The sequence below is a fragment of the Perissodus microlepis genome, chromosome 4 (genome assembly GCF_051167445.1).
Source record: "Perissodus microlepis isolate ML-2025 ecotype Zambia chromosome 4, ASM5116744v1, whole genome shotgun sequence".
NCBI lineage: Eukaryota > Metazoa > Chordata > Actinopteri > Cichliformes > Cichlidae > Perissodus > Perissodus microlepis.
In genome coordinates this window covers 14,352,039-14,370,498 of record NC_140464.1, presented here as the reverse complement: position 1 = coordinate 14,370,498, position 18,460 = coordinate 14,352,039, and the positions used below count along the sequence as shown (strand labels likewise).

General features: G+C 41.3%; 1 protein-coding gene across 3 annotated transcripts; it reads right to left on the bottom strand.

Annotated features, from left to right (window-relative positions):
* Window positions 1-1,331: 1,331 nt before the first annotated feature.
* On the bottom strand, window positions 1,332-15,411 carry srlb (sarcalumenin b). 3 transcript variants are annotated; one of them, XM_084925957.1, is made up of 7 exons: window positions 15,314-15,411; window positions 7,341-7,439; window positions 7,018-7,113; window positions 6,247-6,282; window positions 5,147-5,263; window positions 4,666-4,899; window positions 1,332-4,570 (listed from the first exon to the last, which is right to left on the bottom strand). In XM_084925957.1, the coding sequence occupies exons 1-7, from the start codon at window positions 15,369-15,371 to the stop codon at window positions 3,759-3,761; spliced, it is 1,452 nt and encodes a 483-aa protein (XP_084782083.1). In that variant the 5' UTR covers window positions 15,372-15,411; the 3' UTR covers window positions 1,332-3,758. The 3 variants fall into 3 exon arrangements, with proteins under 3 accessions (XP_084782083.1, XP_084782084.1, XP_084782085.1); XM_084925958.1 differs by having other exon boundaries at window positions 7,341-7,436; window positions 15,314-15,401; XM_084925959.1 differs by lacking the exon at window positions 6,247-6,282 and having other exon boundaries at window positions 1,334-4,570.
* Window positions 15,412-18,460: the final 3,049 nt, after the last annotated feature.

Below are 18,460 nucleotides of genomic sequence, written 5' to 3'. Positions count from 1 at the left end.
AAGAAAGAAAGAAAGAAAGAAAAGAAAAGAAAATGCTATCCATAAGTCAAAATCTCAGGTTATTATGTTAGAATTTAGAGTTTATAAAACAAATTCTTAAGTTATTTTCTCAGAAGTTTGATCTAGTAAGTTGAAAACTTAAGATAATACTGCAAAACGCAAATTTCCACCTATAAGTGGCATCTTTCAAATGTATGTTTTATGTTAAACTTGTTTTAATGTATCTATTTCTTCTTCTTGTTCCTATTATTAGTATTTATTTATTATTTATTTTTGGCGGAAACGAGCTTCCATACATAAGAGACTGTTTCCTTAGAGGCTCTTGTTGTCAACCAATTTGGAGCTTCACTCTTGACATGCTAAAAGAATCTACTTTTAACGATCTTCTATTTTGAAAATCCCTCTCTCTTCTTCCGTTTTGATGGTCACCATCGACTTGACGCTGCGAGCAGAGTAGACGAAAAGAGGGGTTGAGTGAGGGGAGGGCTACAGTGCAGGAACGTGTACGCACTTGATAAAAAGCAATAGAGTGAAATGTAGCGAGCACGCATTTTAGGGAAGGGTGGGGATGTATGTTTTTAATGGAACTCAGCGAAACTCCATATGTTCAGTTCGTGAACAAAGCCCCCTACCCTCCTCTCTTTTCTGCTGCTCTATACCATTAAAAAGAATAGAATAAACACTTTATCATTTAAGGACACTACATTTAGTCTAAGATGAGAGTAGAGGAAGTCTTAATTAGAAGACACCTGGATATATACAGAGTATCTTCAAATAAACAGCAGAATAGGAGCACTGATATCTAATTCTGAATACTTCATTTAAGGCAGACTATGAGAAATGAAGGCTACAGAGTGTGCAGCCAAACTGAATGAAGAACCTGCAGGTTTAATGTTCTATTATTTATTTATTCAGTAGCCTGACAGAAATATTAAGCAGCTGGCCTCTGTAGTCAGCAAGGAGCTTCGCTGTATTTTGAAAGCACCCCCAGAGGGAACCGCACTACCTTCTTGCATTCCACCTGCGTGCATGGGAACAAACAAAACTCTGTCTTTAATTGGGAGAATAAGAACATTTACTGTGATTTTAAAGTGGTGAGCTGGAATTCTCTTGATTTATTCATAAACCACTGTATCAGTTTTAATCTTCTGAGAATATCTGAACTAACGCTCGCAGAAGAGTTGGAGTTCACTCACAGAGAAGCTCACGTGGGTTCATATCACTGTATAAAGGGGGATTTGGGTGCATGTGTCAAAACTTGAGGCAATTTACATCACACACACACATCCACAGACACACTCACATACATGCCCCCCCCTCACTCCCACAGTCACGACAAACTGTTGGTGCATTGCAGCTGTGGAACACAAAAAGCATGCTTTCAAAAAGTGGGAGATCAGACCTGTTCAGATGTTGGTGTAAGAGAGACAAAAGGAACAGAGCAAGACGTTATACAGAGAAATGTATGGAGACAAGATGGAGAAACAGGAAATATGCAAGCGCAAGATGTAATCTCAGCAAATTTTCTTGTTTGAGTCCAAAGATTGATCATTTTATTTGAATAACCACAAAGTTTCACTGCTTGGTCCATCAGAAATCTTTATTCTTGATGGTCAAGCTTGCAAAAATTAGGCCAAGATGAACTTAAAATTTTTAAAAAAGGAAAAAAAAAGTGAATCAACAACTACTTTAATGGGATGCACATCCATTGAATATCTAATTCACAGGTAAATGAAGATAAATTACACTCAAGTACACAAAAAAAAAAAAAAATGCAACCACCTAATGTTACGAAGCCTGAGCGATCAATCCCACTATAAACTTTTGCCAGTGGTCTGCATTTTCTTTCCTCTTTTTACACAGCTCTCTCTAGTGGCCATGTTTTGAATCTGCAGTGTAAACATACTAAACACCCTGTGCAGCACTCACACTCAAACTGAAAAGTTAATCAAAGTTAAGCTTATTTGGAGGTTATGTTTGCTATATTCTTTTGAATCATGCTTCAGAGTTTAGTTGGGAAAAGCAGCAGGGGTGTTAGTGAGACAGGACACGTGGAGGAAACAGGAAGTGCACTTGGCCATGAGTCAACTTTAGTTTTTTGTTGGGTTAGCTTAGAACCACCTACCTGTTCTTTATGATTTAGGGCTTTGTGTATGAAGCACTCTTGGAAAAATTTGGAAAAATATACTGAATCAGCTCAGCACCCATACTGGAAGCAATGAGCCTGGCTCTGTCAGAAGCTGCTAACCCTAACACATTTGATCTTTTGTCTTTTATAACTTATAAAGCCAAAGAAAAGAAATAACATGCTAAGGTGTGCAGAGACTCCACAAAGCTGAAGCCAACAAGCAAAATATCCATTGATCAATGCCCAGACTGTCCAAGTGTGTTTAGGACATTTATTGAGGCACAGTACACAGGAACTTGCGGTAAAAGCTACCTTCTGCTTTCCTTCTCTCCATAGAGGTCAGGGGTCAACTCACGAGTCCTCCACTTCTCCTTTACCTCCATCTCACATTTTTTTCTTTTCTTTTTTTTTGCAAGCTGGGAAATCTGCAAAGATCGACCACACTTTGGCAGCAATTTTCAAAATTTTGCAGCAGAGGATATATATGTGTGTCTGTGTGTGTGTGTATATATATATATATATATATATATATATATATATATATATATATATCTTACTCAACTGGCCATTTGGCTATTTATGCAAAAAAAAATGGCAAATATCTTTCTAACCTGCAGAATAATTGGCAGAATAAATCATTTGAAAGCCTCATTCATATGTTATTTTTATATGATCACTTAAAAGAAAAGGCTGAGCAGCTTATCACTGAGGGGAAAATAAACGCTAACACAGCATTTAAATTCTGCTGAAAGCAAATTTATAGACTCAAACAAAAAAAACAAAAAACAAAGAAAGAGTAACAACAGTTACAAGCAGAGTGAACACACCCACTCTGCACTGAAGACTCTGACCTTTGATCCCTGACCCCTGCTATTCTCAGAGGTTGTCAACAACCAAGACTGGCGAGCATACAAAATTACGAGGAAAAATAACCAAAACAAAAAAACAGCCACATGTGTTGCAGGTGTCAGTAACACAAGGGACTATTGCTTGTGTCAGAGAGAAAATGCATGCACCTTTTGTGATATCGAACATGCAGTGTTAATCTAATTCAAAAGCAAAGGTTTGGATGTCTAGCTCTGTGTGGCACCCACACAAGGGGCTACTTCAAAAACAGCTTCCTGAAGCGTGTGGAATTAACCTGCTGCAATGCAATTCTCACAAGTTGTCCAACACACATTTCTGTTTCCACTTTTTTCCTTTATTCACATACAAGGGAGCTGGTATTTGACTTTTTTTTGTTCAGGATTTAAACTTTTTATTCGTTCTCATTTAATCTTTTCCCATTTCCTCTTTTATTCACATCATTGATTTCCCAATCCCAAAGTCCCAGACAGTCCAGAGTGGTTGTGCAAGGGAGAGAGGCATGTTCTCATTTCTTCAGCACTTGTATCCTTAAGCTGCCTTTATCGATGACCCCTCCCTCCCGCTATCTCTTTCAATCCTATGGACATTAAATGCACCTCCCCTTAAACTCCTGAGAAAAAAAAAAGGAAAGAAAAAAGCATCTTCTCGCCTCTGTCTCCATTAGTGATACAAGCGTTCTGACAAAAAGCAGGGTTGGCATCGACCAGACCCTTTCTCTTCACCTTCACCTTCTCCTTTCTACCTTTAGAGTATTTTGTGTTCCTCAGTTCTTTCGGTAACGATTCTTTGGCTTCTCACCACAGCCGGTGGCCTCGCAGGAGGACAGGCCAGGCTGCTTGCCAGAGTTAATGCTGCTCAGAAGGGCAGGCAACTCAGTGGTGATTGCCTTCTCAATCTTATCAAGCAGACAGCCTCCGATGTAGGAGCACTGAGCTGACAGAGGCTTGAAGTTGGTGATAGGGTTGATGCCAAAGAAGTCACGGTAAGCATCGCGGTTGGGCAGGTCAAATTTGCTGACGTTGGTCTTGGCTAGGATGGATTTGAAAATGTAAAACTTGTCTGGGTCATCTACAATCTCCTGGAAGACTAACTCGGGATCACTGAAGAAGCTCATCTTCTCTTTAAAGGTCTGGACGTAGCGGTCTACCAGCAAGCCGTGGATGCGTACACGGATACCGTGCTGGCGGATGAAGGCAATCTTATTCTCCATGCGGTTTTCGATCACCTGGTTGAGATCCTCCAGAAGAGAGATCTCCTCTCGCTTGAAGAGCTCCCGGCTGGTGTCAGGTGCATAGTCATATGGCCAGAAGGAACTGACATAGACACGGGGAGGCTCAGTGACATTGATGAGGGGAGCTAAGCTCCAGAAGAGCGCTCCGTAAACTCTCATTAAGTCCTGGGTGGCCAGGTTGTCAGCCTTGTTCAGGATGATGCGAATCTGTGACTCACGACCCTTCAACTGCCTGAAGAGCATCTCTAGCTCCAGACCAACGTCCAGCTTGGTGGGGTCAAACACGACAAAGATCAGGTCAGCACGGTCAATGAACCACTGACAGACATCATTGAAAGGATAGCCTAAATGGGAGAAAAGCACAGGTCATAATGAGCTATACGCAGTTGATTTGTGGTATCTGAAAATCAAAACCTGAGAGCGAGCTTCTTGAGTTTACCTCTTTCCTGCTGTTTCCGGTTCTCAATAATTCCCGGTGTATCTACGAACGTCACACGCTCCAAAAGCTTGTGGGGCATCTCAATACCAATCAGCTTTTCCAGAAAGTTTTGACCAAACTTCTCCAGGGGAGAGAAGGAGCGCGAGCTGTCAGCCGCCATAACGATACCCTCAACAGAGCGGATCTTTTCCCCGTGCATAATAACTGTAAATTCAGAGGTAGTAGGCTCAGCTCCTGCAGAAGGACATCACAGAGGAAGAGAGGAAGAGATTAGCATTGTGGAGGAGAAGCAGATGGGAAAACACACTGAACCTCAGTAAGATGTAAAGCACCCAGTTCTCCAGTCAACTCCCCATCTGATGTAGATTTAGCAACAACTGCACTTTTCACCTTGCCTTTTTTTCCCCATCAGCGCTGGATTTCAGAACTTAACGTTATTTACTGCTAATTTACAAAATAAAAAATAACATCTTTATGGTACCTGTGTAGAGCTGATAGGGGTGGTCATGCAAGCCCAGGAGGTAATTGATCATGGAGGACTTTCCTACACTCCACGGTCCCAGGAATAGCACCATGGGCTTGGAGGTAATCTCTCCATCTGTTTAGGGCAAGAAGAAACAACACTGATTAAATTATCAGCAGTGTGGTGAAATCATCATCTAGCCAGTCATCTAATCAACCATCTATCCGAAAGGTCTCCCTGCATATCTATTTATTTATTTTTTCACTGAAGAGCACATCTGAACAGCACTGCCAATCCAGAGCACAGGGCACATTTTACAAGACTTAAGAAGGAAGGACAGAAACATGTTGTAAAGCTGTTAGGGTGTTTAATAGCATAAAGGAAATTCATTAAAATGCAGCAGCCATAATCTCATGACACATGATAAAGTTTTATACTCTGACAAAGAGACTCGACGGGTCTAGCACAAGCTGTGTGTCTCGTAGCTGTTGTGAGTGGACATGGTGTTTGGGTGGCTGGGTGCAATGTACTACAATGCAACTGACTGATGGAAAAATAGCATTAAAAAAGGGAACGGAGAAAGAATAAACAAAAAAAACAGACATTAAGCATCACTCCTGGTGCTACTGGAATTTAAAATGATAAAAAATAATAATAATATTAAAAAATAAAGTGAAAAAGTAAACCAGTTCACTCCTAGCTGAACACTGACCACCCTTTCCCACCAGTGTCCCCTCCTCAAACCTCTGTATCCTTTGTTAAAACCAAAGCTGCACATGCAACCCCATTTATATAAATATATATATTTTGTTTTTACAAAGTAATGATAAGTCATTTTGTAAAAAGTTTAAATAATGTGCAATTTAAACACTAACACACTTAAAGTATGTTAAGAGCGTTTTTACTTCTCTTTTTATTCACTCTCCGTAAAATGAAGCTTTCACCCATGGATCACTTTTGACTACACCTCAGTCATATCGAGTGTCGTCCAAAGTGAAACGTGCTTGAAATTTTGCAACCCACTCAGGGCAAATGTATGAAGACAAATGAGGGGTTGAAAGGAAAGGGCCGAGCACTGCAGGCACTGCCATGCACAGGTAAGCTCTGGCCACACCCACCTGTGGCTGAGTCCCCCAGGGTTCTTCCCGGGTAGGCTGTTAGATGAGGGGTGGAAGAGGGAGTGGAGGGGATGGGGATGAGTGGAAGACAGGAGAGGGTGGAGTATAGAGAAGTGAAGGGAAACAGGAGGTGGAGGAAAGCTCAGTGAGGGAGTGATGTTTCTACAAGCAACATGGAGGGAAAAAGTAAAAATGTACATAAACAGGTGGGAGATCCAGGCTGGAGTCTAATCCCATATTTGACCTGCGAAGTGTCAAACATGTCTGTAAACAGATGGAGGACATGCCCGTGTAGTCAGGTGATTGGGGGGGTGGGGATTTACTCCCATCTTTAAAACGCACATATGCATTGAAAATAGAAGTTGAAGAAGAATTTTTTTTTTGCATGCAGACCTGAAAAGCCACAAGAGGGCGATAACTTTATTTCATTGTAGGAAAGTGGGGTTTTCTGGGCAGTTCAGTGTACAGCTTGGAGTGTTGAGTCCACTGTAAAGAAACAGGGCACAGTGCAATGTTTAACAGAAGGGGTAAAAAAAGACACTACCCTTCTTACTTTTATAATCCCACCCTTAAACCTGATATAAAGAGAGGCTACAGGTAATTTCCAAAGGAGAACATATTGCTGTTAATGCATCAGTTGGAGGTGTAAAGATGCTGTGTTTTTGCAAACAAGTCAACAAATCAGTTACTAAAGCAACTCAAACAGAAAACTTCACACCAACAGGAGAAAGTGAAGCAAAGTGAAGCTGCAGCCGGTGAGCTCGGTGATACCTGAGATCTCGTGCTGCCTCAGTTCGTTGTACTTGTAGGCCTGCTCCATCGGCTTGATGGACGTATGGTAGATCTTCCGCAACCTCTCCAGAGCCGCTGAAGAAAAAGGAGATCAGAGATGATCAAAAGGATGTTAGTAAGGTAAATAAGGTTAACAGTGTTCTCTTTGGATACACTGTTTTTTTAAATAGCATAAAAATCCTATTGACTTGTCATATTTAGTTTGCTCCCCCAAAAGTGTTAAAGGGAAATCAGGTGGAAAAAAATTAAGAAAATTAAAGCAGTCAGATTTGTAACATGCCTCTTTCACCTTCAATCCTCACCTGCATAGTCTCCTGCCTTTTCCTCCATTGCAAGCCGCAGCGTCTCATCGATGTGAGATCTGTCTCTAAGGACGGAGGTAACATCTTCTTCTTCTTCTTCTGCAGAAACATCACAAACATCAACAGCAAATTCAATTTGTTTCAAGACCTCAGCGTATGCCTTAAATGGCCAGCTTGATATTTTAAGAAAATAAACATGGGAGGTCTGATTTGTTCAACAGCAGTTTAATAAAGAAGCAGACACTGGGTTTGTTGACAGGTGCCATGCCATGTTTATTAAAGCTTTGCCATTACATGATGGTATGTCTGGCCAAAGATCAGTGAAAACAAAGACTTGACTGATTTTGTAGTGGATGCAAATAAATAAAATGTTTTAATGTGAGCCTTGTATAAAGGCATTATATGGAAGAAAACTACAGCTATTCAATGATTTTTGCTGTATTTTCAGATTTTAACAAGTCAAGTTAGGAAATTATAGCACCTAAACTCCCCCCGCACAATCCACCAACTAAACACTTTCGATTTGTAGTCATTAGTATCTAAATATTCCCTTTTTAGATTACATTTTTTGCATGACTATACATTGAGGGCAAATATTTTTTGATGTAGCAGAAGCTCTCAACTGATACACCAACTGTTGGTTAAGTGAACTAAATAGTAGCCCTTCTAACCAACCCCCCTTTAAATGGAATATAGTTGCTAAGTTAGCATTTACATTCAGATGTAGGTCCTGCATGTCAATATACACATTTTAACTGAGCTATAAGCTTGTTTCATGTCTGTGTATGAGCGTGTGTGTAAGAGAGAAAGAATGACCAAGAGAAAATATTTGCTCACCAGTCATGTCCACTTTTGAACATGTTGGATTACTTAGATCACAGCTGTTAGTACAATCAGGTCTTAATTTAGAAAGCAAATGCTGAAAATAAACAAAGACATGTGTTTGGCATCAGCGTGGGCTATATAACAACAGCAAAGTTAAGGCAGACTGACAGAGAGAGGGACTTCCCCGGTTTCGTAACAGACGAGGAGGAGAACTCAAAGCCGGACTGAGTGTTCCCAACAATAATATACATGAGACAATGGTGTGCAATCCTCTGTCTTTTCTCATCTATATTTATCCACCAATCACAGGCTCATCAGGCTGTGAGGCCTGTCCTTGTGTGCCCAGGCCTCAGTACAGACCCCTTCCACAACGCGTCCCACACGCCAACCTGCCACAAGATATATATAGCGGCAATTGGGAAGTCTTCCTGGTTCACACTTCCATGCCCTGGGAGCTTATGGGTCTGAGCATCCAAGCTACCAGACACCCCCCTTAACAGAACTGTTAAAGAATTTTAAAGGTATTTAAGAGTGTGGAAGATTGACTCTGATATAGGAGCACCTGTTGAATTATTAACTGCAGTCATTCAGTTGTCAATAAGACTGTGGAAAGCACAGAATATTGATGTTGTTCTTAAACCAATTACATGCATACCTTCTGCCAGCAATTTCAGTGTACTGGCGCCGATAAGTTCAAAATGTTTTAAGCAGCACAGAGAAAAATGAATATAACCTCATATAATCGCCTGCACTTTACCTGACTTTCTCAGTAAAAATACACAATTTTATTGCAGTTATATAAAGCTAACACCACTTGCACAGAGGATCAGAAAAAGCATGAAAAGTTGGTTCAGTTGCTGGCGGCACAACCCTCTGATCTCAGCTGGTGTCTGTGAAGAAATAATCGTATCCTGGCATTTATGTAATGCTCCTCAAAAAGTGACTGGGGGTAGAGCAGAGGTGCTCAAATGGGAAGGTGAAAAAACTTCCAGACTAGAACTGCAGACACATCATTTCATGTACAGTGTTGAATAATGTAAGATCCTCTCAGTCCGTCTGTTATTGTCTAATACACTGAGAAGTGTCGTTTCTCACAGATACTGACACACTTTTTGAGAAAGTTGATGACAAGATTGGCTGTAAGTTGTGGGTGGAGTGAGTAAAAATCAGAAGGTGACTTAAATATTCTTTGAAAAACTCAACTATAGTTCCTCCAATTCTCTGGTGTCACCATAGACCATATTCATCAGCAGTGTTCCCTCAAACAGAAAGCTTTCTTTCAGAAATAATATTTAAAAATGCCTTTTAAAATGTCAAAACCAAAACTGCAGAGCAAAGTCACATATCAGATGTTCTTTTAAACATCTGATAAACATCACCCCCTCAGAGGGCAGTGCTGCTGCAGCATCCTGCGCCACAGCCTCGAGTAAAGCCACCGGCCATGTGGTGAATGACTTCTAGTGTTTCTGGCCAAGCGTCAGAATGGCACGTCGCTTTGGACGAATCCAACGCTGCATCAAATGACAAGTAAAATCATCCGAAGGCCTGTTTGTTTACAAGCCTCAAGCAAACTTATGTTTATATTTATGAGCCTCGAGGCTTGTAAATCGACTCTTTCACTGAAATGAACTGAGTTCAATATAAATGTTTCTCATTCATGAAAAATGCAGCCCGCATTTTCTGATCACAGAAATCCAATTGGAGCATTTCAGTATGTGCACATACAAAAACAATAAACGACCACAAAAGACCCCCGAAATTACAAATCTCTGGGGCTTTAACTGAAACCCGAAAGGTTTCTCGTTTGCTGCGTGGAGGCAGTGACACAGTGCTGATTCTCACCGAGTCAACCTGCTAAAAATAAGTCTGTGTAATGTTTCTGCCGGCACGATGCAAGAACAAGAAAAACCAAAAGGTTAGTAGCCAGAATAAAAGGAGGGTACGAGCAACACTGCAAACCCATATATTGTATGTGGCTACATATTATCAGGCAGAAAGCCTTCCTTAATCAGCCCATACAATAAAAAATTACATTCATTTCTTGCGTGTGAACTCCTAATGGCAAGTGTGCCCTGTCTTTATTCTAGTGGATTAACACAATGAAAGCAGAGATGCAGTAATGTGAACTCATGTGACTTCCTATGTTGTGACAACACTCTACCCTTTTGTACAGAGAGTACTGTTTTATTTTATTTACTTTTATATGCTCATTACTTTTATCTTAGTTTAGTTTGGTTATTTTATTTATTTGCATTTCAGGAAAGTAAAAAAAATATTGCTCGGCGTAACCACTGTGTTTTGCATGTATATAATACACTTCTTCATTTTTGATTCTGCCAAGTTTAATAATATATAGTGCACATATGCACTAAACACATAGAGGCGAAAGGAGCACTGTTTCATTGGGTTTGGCAGTTTGGAAAAATGCAAGCATTTAGGGAAGAAGTGTTTATTCGAACACATGTTAAACATGTTAAAGACAAATTACATCAAACCTTCCGCAACTTTTTTTCCACAGCGACTTTATAATAAATCGGATTTAGCTCTGACAACAACTACAGCCTGCGCAAAGCTGCTTTTGTTCATGTGACCTTTAGAAACACCACTAAGTGATGTCATCTGTTTGTGATCCATGGCCGCTTGGTTGCATTTGAATTTGAGCCACATTGCTCTGGTTATCTGAGCAGGTTACAAGTTTTGAATAGAATGTGATCATATTGCAAAATAGAGGGGATGTGCCCTCTGATGAAACCCACCAGAGGGCAGAGAGGGTGATTCCACTTGAGGACTAAAGTGGCTGTCGATGACCAGATCCCATCTCTTCCACACGCCATCACTGCAGTATTACAGGGATTGCTAAAGCCTCTGTAACTTGACTCATCACTCAGAAGAGTCACGTCTTTTAACGCTAGCTCCTCGAGAGGGCCTTAGCGGCTGTGAACTTGTTAACACCTTCCAATCCAGTCGATCCCTAATTAGGACAGAGCTGCGCAAAGATCAGAGAGGTAATGTTGCCCGTGGACAGTGGGCCTTGCATCAGTGCTCAAAATTAACCCTGAAGGTGGCAGGGGAGCTGAACCCTGTCCTCGCTGAGCTCGTTGCCACACAACCGCACCACAGTTTGGAGAAACATTCTGGTGGCGTCGGTACATCCCGCTGAACATCTAAGCCGTCCACTGCGGCAATTATAGGCAGATCTCTTATGACCTACCAGCCATTGGAAACCAGCCTGAAATATGCTTCGCTTTCCTATTTAATTACATTAACCCACAAGGTTAATTTCTTTTGACTAAAGAAGATAGATTAAAGATGTTCCATGTAATTTTCTTCCATAAGTACAGTGTAAAATATTCAATTTAATGGAATCTGAACAGATGAAATGTAATTGAATGCTATACTTTCAATGTATACCAAGAATATTTTCCTTCATGACTGATTATCTGAATAAATAAACCTTTAATTCTAGATACATCAGTCCGTATTTCACTCAAAATTATTGCTTCATGTTTATTGAGGGCAAAGAATCACTTTGTTGAGATTGTGTGCGTGCTGATATGTGCCTGTATATAATGAACATCTGTATAACTGTGGAACCCCCGGGATCATATTATGCTTACAGCACAGTCGAAGTAAATTGAATTAAAGTGAACATGATGAGGGTAGCAGCCCTGGAAACCCCAGTTAAAGGATTTATCCTGCACAAGCAGCCCTAATCTGAAGGCAGAAGGTTTCCACCAGAAAGATCCACCGAGAAGCAATGATTCGAGTCAAATTTAAAGAGAAAGAAAAAATGTTTACATGACCAATGGCTTGTAAAGTGCCTCCGCTCTCATTTAAAATTCATGAATGCAATTAAACAAAACTACTTTCTCACTAGTGCCCATTTCAGAAAGGCAGGAAACATACTTAAACCAAAGCAGATGAATGTTAAAATAAGCCTGCTGCCAGCCTATAAGAATGCCGGTTTCCTCCTTCGGTGAGGGTCAGAGGTGCGAGAGCAGAGCTGTGCAGGGTGTGGTGAGAAGATACCACAGATGGCAACAGGTGGCACAGCTTGCAGCTCGTACTCCCACACAGTCAAAAATAGCCCTACAATGGGTCAGAAGATGGACAGAGGAGGGGTGGCAAAATGACTGCAGCCTATTTTAAGATTTTGACTGTTAGTCAGTTTGGAGACTTTAGAGATATCCTCACCCTACAAACTGACTGTGTAGTACACAGGCTAGCCAAGTGAAAAGCATGATGCATGTAAATTTAAATGTGCTACAAATCTATGGCTTTGCTTGTATGTGCTAATTAAATTTCTGAAAATATAACAAGTAATGGAACTGAGTGTTTATCACTTAGCAATTATCACTGTTATTGCTTCTTTTCTTTTTTTTCATTCATTAGTTTTACTATGTCATACAATAATGAACAAGCCACCAAACAGTACTGGGGGGGTTGCATCAAGGGTAGGGACAGGCTCAAAGAAAGGCGCGAGGGCAAAGGCGCTTTACGCTGAAGTGTTGATCTGATGCCTCAGTCCCTGCTCGCCTGTTTTAGAGCCAGGAAAGGACGTCAGGTGCCCTTGGGGCTGCGCGGCTCGTCTTAAGGAAATGTGTGTAATAAAGTCACCGAGTATGACTGGCGTGTCCCTTGCACTACGTACAGCCTAGGGATGTCCTGCGTGCCATTAGAGGAGAATCACATGGAGACCGTGCTCCTTTAACTTTCAGTGTCTCCCCTCTGCAAAGTGAGGAGGCCAAAGATATTTTTACCGAGTGAAGATGGATAGTATTGCCACCAACTATAAACACAGCAGTGTGAAGAAATAGTCTGAAGGACCAAAGCGGCTGAAGAACTGTTAGTGCTTATTTAATGTGGGCAGAAATATTCTACACATAGCACTTTTGTCCTTTTTGCTGACTCTCAAGTTCTGAGCGCTGCCTGTTAGACAAGTAATCTTTCTACATTTGCACCAGCGACTGTTTTAATTCACTACAATTTTACCAATCTCAAGGTGCTTTAGATAGTAAAGTGAAATTTTAAGCCTCTTCACAGTTTACCCAAAAGTTTGCTATAATGTAACAAACACAATTGTAGTCCTTGAATGGTCAATCATAGCCATTCACACAAAACATTCTCTGCCTACAGAGCCTATGTTTTTCAGTACATGCCAACACTGAGCAGTGTCACATCCACATAAGAAACCTGCAACTTCCAGCAGCTTGTTTACACCGCCAAAAACATAGCTCGTGAAAAGTTTTAGCTTTTTAATGACTGCATGTTAATGTCAGGTGAGAAAATTGTTCACATTGCTGCACATCAGCCTTGTGATATCTAAGCTTAAAAGATGACTTGCATCATTTGGTGTTCTTGCTTTATATCAAAATGTGGATACTCCAGTCAATCAGCTAAGGCGATCAATGCTGGCCATGCAATCAGCCGCTTTAGGCTTTTTCCATAAGATTTGACATGATCAGTTTCTGTGTTAATATGTCAGCCCTGATGCAGCCTTCAGGTGTATTTTTTTTTAAAGGATATAAGATTTTCTGGTGGATTAAAAAATCTGTATGCTAGGCAGCTTGTGATAAAATGATAGCATATTAACACCACATTGCTTTCGAGGGCGGTTACACCTTCGTGACCATCCTGTAGAGTTCAGTGGAATTCCTGAGAGTTGACTGAACCAAACAAAAACACCATAATTACACACCGAGACAAAAAGAGTTCATGACTCAGTGTTGCCATACCCTGGGGGTATTTCAACATATAGTCCTTTTTAGCTCTGCAGCAAAAATCAATACACAGTATGCCTGTGGAATATATTCACAGACAGGGGGCCACTGTAAGACATCTGCACGAGCCTGCAAAAAAGGGCTCTTCGAAAGCTTGAGCTGCAAGCCACGGCCCGGCCCCTCCAGCCTGGAGAATGCATGTCCCTAAAAGGCCAACTGCTGGGAATAAATTGTGATTGTGACAGTGCAGCAGCTGTGCAGTGTGTCTAAAGGGAAGCATGGAACTGGGAGGGGTGACGATTCAGGAGGGATGGGGAGGGTAGAGGGTGTAGAGGAGTGAGGGAGGAGCTGTAGGGAGGGGGGGATTTGGGGTTGGGTTTCAGGAGCCCATCCAATCTTAGACACCTGACAGCAGCTTGGAATATGGAGGCCTGGGTCCCGGCTGTGGAGCTGAACGCCACCCCAAGGACGGACAGGGGTGACAGACAAGGGTAACAATACCCGCGCTAGTCCAGCCCCAGAGACCAGTCCGCATTTTTAGAATGGGTAATCTGGGCGCAGTTATGGGTGATCAGCTCGCTGTGACATTCAGCTCCATGGGTGCCCTTTGATATAGTTAAGATGTATGTTGTTTTGGTGTTATGGTTGTCAGTCTTCAGACTGTAGCAGGTGAAACCGAAGAATGAAGCAAACAGACCGAATTAGCGCGTGCAGAAAAAGCTCAGCGTCCATTCAGGCTCCCACGTGGCCGTTCCCGTCTCCTTGGTTAGACTAAGACTTTCCATCAGCTGGTGCCGTGCATTAGGACAGCTGACATGCTGTCAGTCCACAGTGGAGGCCGAACGGCTTTGAATAATCCCGAACTTCAGAAACTCGCCCAAACGCGATTTGTTCATACATGAAAAGTGACAGCTGTTCCAGTATGCCATGAAACATTTGATTTAATAATGAAGAGCATTAGAAAGAGACAGGTAAATCCACAATTCTGTAACATGTGCCACCTTTTTAACTATAAACTGGGACAGATTTAAATAGCTTAGCCTGGTGGTAAAGAAAGGCTGGGGTAACATTTCTGTCTGTCTATCCTTATCCTTGGGTGGTGCTGTACTCTGCCTCTAAAAGCCAGTGCCATTTGTGGCCAAACTGACCCTACAATAGACACAAAAACCTACAGGACAGCCTGTTTTCAATAATATGACAGGCCATTTCTGGCCATCCTCTGAATCTTTGAGGAACCATTGAAGTATCAAGCTGACAAAGCAGTCAAATATGGTGCTATTTATTAACCATTCATTAACCCTGCTTCTAAACTTATGCCACATCACCATTTCAATCATCAGCAGTACTTGTACACAAACATTTCTCACGCCCACGGTGCACCAGCTCACCTAAAACAGCAAGTTTTACCAAATTGCTTCTGAATCTTACCTGCTGTGGCCTGCAAAAGCAGCAGAGAGAGGAAACAGATCGAGACTGCACCCTTCATGATGGCTGCCAGGAGAACTCTGATAGTCACACAGACTATATATACCAAGGCAGGAAGGTTAAAGTGCACAGAGAGAGAGAAGAGGTGGGATACAGAGATGGCCAGCTGGTGGAGGGGCTGAGATCTGTGTGTGCTCGAGGTGTTACAGGAGTCTATCGTGCCACAGGGACTCTACATGTGCAAGCAGCTGACTCTTTCTTCTTTTTTTTAGCGGGAGGCTGCAGCTCAGGCCTCGTCATAAGTGCACAAGAGTTGGCTCTATCCTCCATAGCAAATTCACTCAACTCCTCGCTAACAATATATATCACATAATTAATGCCAGAGACTTGAAATAGCCACATTTTTTATGTGAATAAGATTTTCACAGATATTAAGTAATATAATTCTTCTTTTTTTAATTATTCTCATAGTGGATAAATTCCAAATGCATTGAAGTAGCTCAAACTGGGACCTATGCATTCCTTTTCTTGGTGAGTACTTGATTAATAGAGCAACAGGAATCTCTTATCTGTTAGTTAGTTAGCATTGCTCAGCACAAAAGCTGCAAACAGGGAAAAATATAGGTGCTGCTCTGCTATGATCCGACCAAAACACCACAATTATGAGACTAGCACCTCTGCCAGGAAGTTCACTAATTAAGGAACTGCAGTTTGCTTGTCTAAACCAAATAACAAAGCTGTGTCAGCCAAGAGCTGGAGTATTTGCTGCAATTTGAATGAATAGTACAGCTGTGTCTAAAGAGACTGTCTTCCTCTTATTTAACTAAAGCATTATCAAATTAGAAACAAAAGAAAATAATGACAAAATGACTGTAACAGCTTTACTAACCCATCTCCATTAATTTCTAGATTTAGTAGGCTTAAATGTGCTGCACTGAAGCATTGAAAGGAACTGTCAGACTCTTACTCTGGTAAGGAAGACTTACTTGGCTGCCGTATTGGTTAAAGTAATCACCAAAAGAGAGTGTGAGGGGATGAGAGAGCTGCAGAGAGGGTATGTCGGAAGCATGAGGACCCCTGAGTCAGACTTGAATCCCTGGCACAGCTAAAGGCTGGGCGGATTACTGCTTTATCACACTCAGGCAGATGTAGTGTGGCGAACATAATCTCACAATTCCTCAGGAATCAACATCTCCACTGTAAATTAATCCCCAAATATGGCAGAAGTTTCTTACCCAAGCATGCCTTTTCCAAATGACTCGGGAAGCATGTCCAAACATTACAGCGTGTTCATTTTAGAGTGGAAAACAGCATTAATCCTCAGATAGTTCACTGGTGCTGGGGAGTGGTTGGGGGCTATGGTTTCCCAAAAAGTTGATTCTGTTAATCTGGAAACATTTCATCACTCATCCAGGTGACTTCTTCAGTCTCAGCTGACTGCAGGTTTCCCCAAACTTATAAACAGTACATTCGCACAATGACTGAAACCAACAGCACTGATGAACAATGGGCTTTTCAATCCCACACACCCCAAAATTCACTATTTGATGAATACTGTGATCCGATTTTTAGGAAAAGACAATTTTTTTTTTATTTTAACAGAGTTACGTGATTTTTAAAATGCAAAAGGGCCAAAATGACCCACTTTGGTGGTTCTAGTGTTTTTAACGGGCTTCATAATGTGAGTGGACTGAGAGATATTTGTGTACGCCGGCTAAAGTTATTGACCAGGGGGCTGTCCTTGGAGTTTTTGATGGAGCATAGAGGAACCCAGATGTCTGCAGATGTCTCTTGACATCTCTCAAGAGGGTTTTTGGTTGCTGCCGGCTGCTGCAGCACTCCTTCATTGTTTCCTTCACTAGCACATTGCCCAGCTTTGCCACTGGCTACTCAAGGGCTTGTGAGTAAAACTACTGCATGTGCTCTTGTTTTGTTTTCCTGATTGCTTTGCAAGTGAAAGGCTGAAAAAATTTCAAACCACTGTGCACACAAGCAATAGCACAGGACTTTGACTTTAGGGTTGCAGCATATTCTCCAAGACTTTGAGACAAAATATGGGGCACTGCAAGTATTTTATATTTTGAAATATCGAAATTGAGGAAAAGAAGTAAAACTTGGAGAAAATATGCAAAGTGATGTAGTGTAGTATCCACGAAATGGTGAGCAAAAATGTGCATTTGCAAGGAGTATAAAACAGAGTACAGAAGAGAAAACACTGAAACGGAGGAGAAGAAGCAACGACAGATGGAAACCAAAAGACATGGAAGAAGAAATGAACAAAAACGTGAATGAAGACAAAGAAATTACAGAAAGAGAAATAAGAAGAGCAGTAGAAGACGGTGTAAGATACTTGATCAGAATTCAGATATGATCGCTGAGATGAAAAACCTTCAAGCATGGGATAAATTCTGCAGGAACTCTGAAGAGAAAAAGCGCGTTTCAAGTTTTTCCTAAAAGAAGTTAAGCTTGGACAAGTGTAGCCTTCTCCTCCTCCTCCTTCATCTTTTGTCCAACTCTTTAATTTTTACCTCTCCCTCCTCTACCCATGCTCTCGACTCCTCCTTTATTCATTCCTTATGCTTTTATTTCTTCTCACCCTAAATATGTCATTTAAGTAACAGTTTGAAGACATTTTCTAGCTTGCAGTTGACAGTTAAATCAGAATGAGTAGAAATGCAGGTTGGCAAAGATGATGATAGGTGGCGCGGATGTTTTCCATTCTAACTGCTCTAAAACCACAAAAAACACAACTTGTCTCTAAAACCCTCGAACTGCCGTGCAGGTGTCACCTGAAAAGCAGTAAAGAAAACCCTGCCTGCATCTGAAAAGTGATCTGTTTGGACAGTTTTGTGCACATTCCACATCTCAATGTCTGAAATAACAGTATGCAAGAAATCAGTATGACCCCGTAACCCCCTAAAGTATCCAGATAGCTTTATAACACCATGATACATGTGTGCTGGCTTTTCAGAACATTTTCAGCCCTTAAACAGTTTTAATTTTCAGTTTTATACTCCATTAGAAAAACTGTGGAAGGTGTGTTTTGTTGTGTTAACTAATTCACAATCATAAAAATTGCATCTTTAGTCGTGATTAAAAAGTATGCAGATTGAGCACGTCGCTCTCCCTTACATAAAGTGTCTGTATTAG